Here is a 7,101-nt window from a genome sequence, read left to right as displayed (position 1 = left end):
AAAAACTGAATCAAATAAGATGCAGAGTTGTAAAACTCCTAAACAGAGTTTTCCAAAATTAAATATAAAAATTACCAAAAATGTAAACGACTAGAATGTAGTAAATCTCTAACTAAAAATAGCTAGAGCACTACATAATCATTACATAAAATGTCATTGAAATATAATAACAGATAGAGAATAATGTTATCTAAACCTTCAATCTTTAAGACTATGTCAAGCTGAGGTCAGATAACCGGCATCAAACACATCCGGGCTCTTGGAAATAAGAGCAGTCACAGACACCATTCATCCTAGCAAATGAAGCGCTAAAAAAGCAAGAACCAGCTGGTTCTGAAGGAGATATCTTACCAACCGTTCCTGTAAAAGAAAGCAAGCCAAAATTCTCAGAAAATACGGATGGTTGGTCAGACGACAAGTGGCTTATGGCCGCTTGTGAAATCATTCCAGAACCACTCGTAACATTCATTAAATAATTTTGTGACTGAGCAAATTGTCTCATCCATTCAAGGACTTCAGTCCCGGGTGGTATTTCAAGAACAATAGACTTTATTGTCGAAGTCATTTCAAGGGAATTTTCTTTCTCCTTGTTCTTTGAACCACGAGGACGTCCTCGTGGCCTAGACCCAGAAATTTGACCAGCACTACTTCCACCAGTCTGTTCAATATTGCTTCCATCAGTCTGAACCATTCCACCAGACTAGCCCTCAAAACTCATACCGTTATCATCTCGAAGATGACCAACATTACCTATACCATTACCAACATCAACATCGGATATTATAGTGTTTTGGAATGGCTGAAGGTTGTGTTCTTCACTATTGGGTAAAGTAAGATTAGAGTAACCCCTCGAATTTTGGATAGGAAGAGCAGTAAAAGAGTAATTCGATGAATTTGAAGAGTACTCAGGATTCATCTTTCGAATGTTAGCAATGATATAAAATACGGAGTGAAATATGCTTAGAGTTGTGGGTTTAAGCCCTTTTTATAATTACATTCGATGTGCTCTCTCAAGAAAACAAAGATGCCATACAACTCTAAAAATGTATTATTTTTCTTTTTTAGGAATCTAAATTTGAATAATTTATTCTTATCATATTTACTAAAAGGGCCAAACAATCGCTAATATTTGACTCGTGAAATATTTATACCAATATACGATTATAGATGAATTTCTAAATTTCAAATCGAAACATTAAACAAAAATATAACGTTCATTTACTTAAAATTGAATAGATATCAATGAGATAGATATTAACACGACTAAATATTTAAATTTTTCTTATTGCGAAATCGAGAACATATCTAAACATTATGGTCTCTAAAGTAATTTTTTTCTTAAACTATTTCCTTCATTATTTTGCGTACCATATCAGTAATTTTAGTGCTTTCTTAGAAAAATATTATGAGATTTAGTTGATACCTTACTTTAATATCTTAAACTTTCGGATGAGCTGATTACTTGACAATATATCAGATCCCGGTCGAACTCGGGTTCAAATTCTAGCTTTTAAGTGGGATGGTGTTATAATAATATTATAAGATTCAGTAGAGATAATATCTTAAAATTTTAGAGGGCCTGGTTACTAAACATGCATAACATTCTAATGTTTATTTGTGATTTTGTTTAGAAATCCTTCAAAATCTCATGTATTTTGGAGATATTTTAAAAGATTAGAATTGTACTATAAAATCCATCAAAATTAACTTATTTTTTAAATAAAATAAAATCCATGGAGTTTTGAATGCCATCTGGAATTTATAAAATCCAAATTGAATAACTTAAGATTTGGATTTTTTTAAATCTGTATTAAAAACACTCAGATTTTAATGAATTTTTTACAATCCAAATTGAATACCTCCAGATTTTGAATGATTTTTCAAAATCTAAATTGAATATCCATAAATTTTGAAAATATTTAAAAATCTTGATTGAATACACCCCTCTAAATTGTTCATGCACAACTTTTTTGTATAAACACATTTTGATAAATACCATTAAAGATGAGACTTTATGCTGTCTGTATAAAATTAAAATTAACAAAAATAATTTCAGCAGCATAACATTCTGTTTATAAGAATAATAAATTGAAGCTTTAACGGAGCTCTCGTAAACTGTCTGTGTTTGCTGAGGAAGATAACTCACTGAATTGAATTACATTCACTTCAGTTTTGCAGTCTTTCAAAATTATATGAACTTTCAAAATTAAATGAACAGCTGGCCATTCATGTCCACACAAATCATTTAACTTTGCTGCATTTAACTCAGTGAACAACACCTTCTGTGGTGACAAAGTTCCTCTGTATAGCCTTTGTGGCGACAGCTCTGTGGCGACACAATCACCCTGTATGGCCTCTGTGGTGACAGATCTGTGGCGACAACTTGTCTTATAACACTCTGTGGTGACAAGCTCTGTAGCGACACCTTCTCCTGTATAGCCTCTGTGGTGACACACTCTCCCTGTATTACCTTAAGCAATTTGTTCTAACACCTTCTGTGGGGACAGAGGTGCCTTAGAGCAAATCCTCTATGGGTACTTCTCCTGTGGCGACAGGGGTTCCTTAGTGTCTTTACTTAGAATATTTTTGGTTCTTTGTCAAGTCACTCTTCAGTGTATGAATCATTTTTCTTCTATTAATTGAAATAAAATACTTCCTTGAAATGCTGATGTTTGGTGCACTGGTCTGTTTCACAAACAACTAGCCTTGAGAGGATCCTGACTCAATTTGTCTTATGATTCTGAGTTGATACATACAGAAACTTATCCACTGCTTCTTTCACTGAACCCTTGCTTTGTAACACTTGAAGTCAATACATGCATCTGATACTTAAAGCCTCTTGATGTCTTATTCTTCATGGCTGCTTGAACATAGTAATGAACTTTTTCCCATGATCTGTAGGAGAGCTTAATGAATCAATCACATCATCTGGTTATTTGTGTTTATCCTCTCTTCATCTGAAGGGTTCCTATGCTTCACAGTTTAATAATGTTTATCTATTTCTTTTTTATGTTGAGTTATAAATCCTCCATTACATGTTACATTACATTATGCTTTACAATCTCCCCCTATTTGATTGTTAGAGTTCGACAAGCAAATCCTTAAGGATAACTCAACTGATAATAAGAAAAAGTACGAACTATAAAAACATATAAAGATATTACAAAGAAGTGTTCCTCTAGCGTGAACATATACTCTATGTCTTCTTTGTCTTTGTCTTCTTCTGCTTCCTGCTTCCTTCTTCTTCTTGAGGCTGAATGGATTTTCTCTTAGAGACTTTCTTCTGAGGACCTGAACTGATCCATTTCTACTGGCTCAATAGACTTTTTTTTCACGTCCGCTCAGAGCACCCACATTTTGTTGCATATGGAGACTTTTAGGTTTTATTGTACAACTTTTATTTAAATTGTTTTTATATCCGCCTTCAACATAATAAATATTTATCATGCTATCTTGCTGAACTAGTAGGTACTATATTAAAATAATTAAAATATTAAAACAAAAAAAGTATTATTGAAATACAATAAAATTAAAAAATGCACTTAAAATTTGACTTTAAATGACTTTTCTTAAATTTTTTATGATTTATAATTCTATTTTTTAAATAATTTAGAACAAATTATAAATGATATATTTCAGCATATTTTTTTTCAATGACGAATGTATATTAACAAGTACAAATAAAGAAACAAAATAAGTTCCGAAAAAAAGGAAATAAAATAAGTTGATAGTACTGGTACTTTTCTTTTAAATGAATCAGGGGATGTTCCTGAATCTTTTTTTTCAATCTGCTTCGGCCATAAAAGTGGAAGATAGACAATTTTGTGTGGCCCAGCAGGAGAGCTGTCCACGGCTCAGAATGCTCTAAAAATTAAAAAGTATTATATAATAATGTTTATTTCAGCCATAAAAGTGAAAGGTAGATCAATTTTGCGTGGCCCAACTGCATAGCTGTCCACGACCCGAGATTCTCTAAAAACTAAAAAGTGTCATATCATAATATTTAATTTTTCTTTTTAATGACAGTATGGTAAACCTAATCACACGTATCTAGTTAAACCGGTCTACATCGATGTTTGGGAGCGTAATATGTACACAACACTGTCACTACCTTGATAGTAGGGAGCCTGTTTATGTGAATATCCCCGATTTAGGGCATAATACATAAAATAGTATGTGTGATAGTTTCGAGACGATACATTAGCCCGTGATTTTATTCATGCAGGACTTACCTTTAATTGAATGCATTTGATCATATATAATGATATATAAAAATATATAAAACTTAACTAACATAGATTTGACCTTAGAATTTGTTAAGTAAACGAGATAGTATCTTAACTCATGATTTTATTCACATGAGACTTACTTGAAATCTTTTTTATTTGGAACAACAGTTGTGCATGACAATTGCCATCAAGTCATACGTTGAATCTAATGACTTCAAATTTCTTTTCACTACCAATGACAGTTCTTGGGTCTCGCTTTTTATCTCTAAAAAAATAACTTCACTATAATGCTTTATTTCTAACTCGTAGGATTTTGGTTCTGGGAAATTGGACAAGCAATTATCTATCTCGGTCACGGTCTCCAATACAAAAACGAATCAGGAAAGGTGGTTACTTTCGGTCTCCAATTTCTAGTTATCTAGCTCTAAATCGAAAAATTGCCACACGGTTATCTTGATGTCATTATCAATGCCCCTTTGGGTCCTTGATGTTAAACAAGAAAATATGATCTTGCAAGATGGATTTTATGGATGTTGTAAGAATTTAAACCGGATAGACAAATACTAAGTTCACGGTGTTGATCTATATTTGCATTGTCATTGACCGTATACTACTTACTCAAATGAATATTTGTCAATTAAAATTTAAAATATTGAACAAATATTTGCAAATATGTATTGATTTATTAACAATAATTATTGCATGAAATGATATTCCCCTATTCATTATGTCTTGCCTATCCAATTGGAAATTGTTGTTTTTGTATTTTTTTTGAATTTTTTAATTTTCACAATCATCCTTATTATTTTATAAGATTTTTTAAAAAAAATATATTTTCTTTAATTTATCTTAAATAATAGATATTTTTTGGTTAATTATACAGAAAACTAGATATGCCAAGTAAATAATTTCAAAAAAAGAAAGATACACCATGTAATTGATGACGTGAGTGTTGAACTGGCCTTTCAGTACGACCCATAACAAATCAAGTCAACGAAATTACCAAAAATGTAGAGATATCTCATGCAAGAATTTTAATGTACTAAAACAAATGGGATCTTGATACCTAAAAAGGGATTATGTGATGTAAATAAAAAATTTTAAAAAATATCGCGACTTCAACAAAAAACATGCATTATATGGAAAACAAAATCTCAAACCGAATCAAATAAAATTTAGAGTTGGTAAAGAAGTACACCAAGAGAAAAACTATCTCAACCCGAAACAAATAGAATTCAGAGATGTAAAAACATGCATGTTAGGAATAATAACAAAAAAAACTGAATCAAATAAGATGCAGAGTTGTAAAACTCCTAAACAAAGTTTTCCAAAATTAAATATGAAAATTACAAAAAATGTAAATGACTAGAATGTAGTAAATCTCTAACTAAAAACAGCTAGAGCACTACATAATCATTACATAAAATGTCATTGAAATATAATAACAGATAGAGAATAATGTTATCTAAACCTTCAATCTTTAAGACTATGTCAAGCTGAGGTCAGATAACCGGCATCAAACACATCCGGGCTCTTGGAAATAAGAGCAGTCACAGACATAGGTCCTAAGGTAATAAGCCTCCAAAGAATTCCACCAATGACGACACCATTCATCCTAGCAAATGAAGCGCTAAAAAAGCAAGAACCAGCTGGTTCTGAAGGAGATATCTTACCAACCGTTCCTGTAAAAGAAAGCAAGCCAAGATTCTCAGAAAATACGGATGGTTGGTCAGACGACAAGTGGCTTATGGCCGCTTGTGAAATCATTAAAGAACCACCCGTAACATTCATAAAATAATTCTGTGACTGAGCAAATTGTCTCAGCCATTCAAGGACTTCAGTCCCGGGTGGTATTTCAAGAACAATAGACTTTATTGTCGAAGTCATTTCAAGGGAATTTTCTTTCTCCTTGTTCTTTGAACCACGAGGACATCCTCGTGGCCTAGACCCAGAAATTTGACCAGCACTACTTCCACCAGTCTGTTCAATATTGCTTCCATCAGTTTGAACCATTCCACCAGACTGGCCCTCAAAACTCATACCGTTACCATCTCGATGATGACCAACATTACATATACCATTACCAACATCAACATCGGATATTATAGTGTTTTGGAATGGCTGAAGGTTGTGTTCTTCACTATTGGGTAAAGTAGGATTAGAGTAACCCCTCGAATTTTGGATAGGAAGAGCAGTAAAAGAGTAATTCGATGAATTTGAAGAGTACTCAGGATTCATCTTTCGAATTCATACCGTTACCATCTCGAAATTGACCAACATTACCTATACCATTACCAACATCAACATCGGATATTATAGTGTTTTGGAATGGCTGAAGGTTGTGTTCTTCACTATTGGGTAAAGTAAGATTAGAGTAACCCCTCGAATTTTGGATAGGAAGAGCAGTAAAAGAGTAATTCGATGAATTTGAAGAGTACTCAGGATTCATCTTTCGAAGGTTAGCAATGATATAAAATACGGAGTGAAATATGCTTAGAGTTGTGGGTTTAAGCCCTTTTTATAATTACATTCGATGTGCTCTCTCAAGAAAACAAAGATGCCATACAACTCTAAAAATGTATTATTTTTCTTTTTTAGGAATCTAAATTTGAATAATTTATTCTTATCATATTTACTAAAAGGGCCAAACAATCGCTAATATTTGACTCGTGAAATATTTATACCAATATACGATTATAGATGAATTTCTAAATTTCAAATCGAAACATTAAACAAAAATATAACGTTCATTTACTTAAAATTGAATAGATATCAATGAGATAGATATTAACACGACTAAATATTTAAATTTTTCTTATTGCGAAATCGAGAACATATCTAAACATTATGGTCTCTAAAGTAATTTTTTTCT

General features: G+C 32.2%; 1 protein-coding gene across 1 annotated transcript; it reads right to left on the bottom strand.

Moving 5' to 3' along the window:
- Window positions 1-241: 241 nt before the first annotated feature.
- On the bottom strand, window positions 242-691 carry LOC141692197 (uncharacterized). The gene has a single exon (XM_074496931.1). It carries the CDS (start codon window positions 689-691, stop codon window positions 242-244), a length of 450 nt encoding a protein of 149 aa, XP_074353032.1.
- Window positions 692-7,101: the final 6,410 nt, after the last annotated feature.

The sequence above is a fragment of the Apium graveolens genome, chromosome 10 (assembly GCF_009905375.1).
Source record: "Apium graveolens cultivar Ventura chromosome 10, ASM990537v1, whole genome shotgun sequence".
Classification (NCBI taxonomy): domain Eukaryota; kingdom Viridiplantae; phylum Streptophyta; class Magnoliopsida; order Apiales; family Apiaceae; genus Apium; species Apium graveolens.
This window is presented reverse-complemented; position numbering and strand designations above follow the sequence as displayed.

Bases quoted from the DNA above. Each gene is read 5' to 3' on its own strand.
- LOC141692197 (XM_074496931.1), bottom strand. From the start codon at position 691: ATGGTTCAGACTGATGGAAGCAATATTGAACAGACTGGTGGAAGTAGT.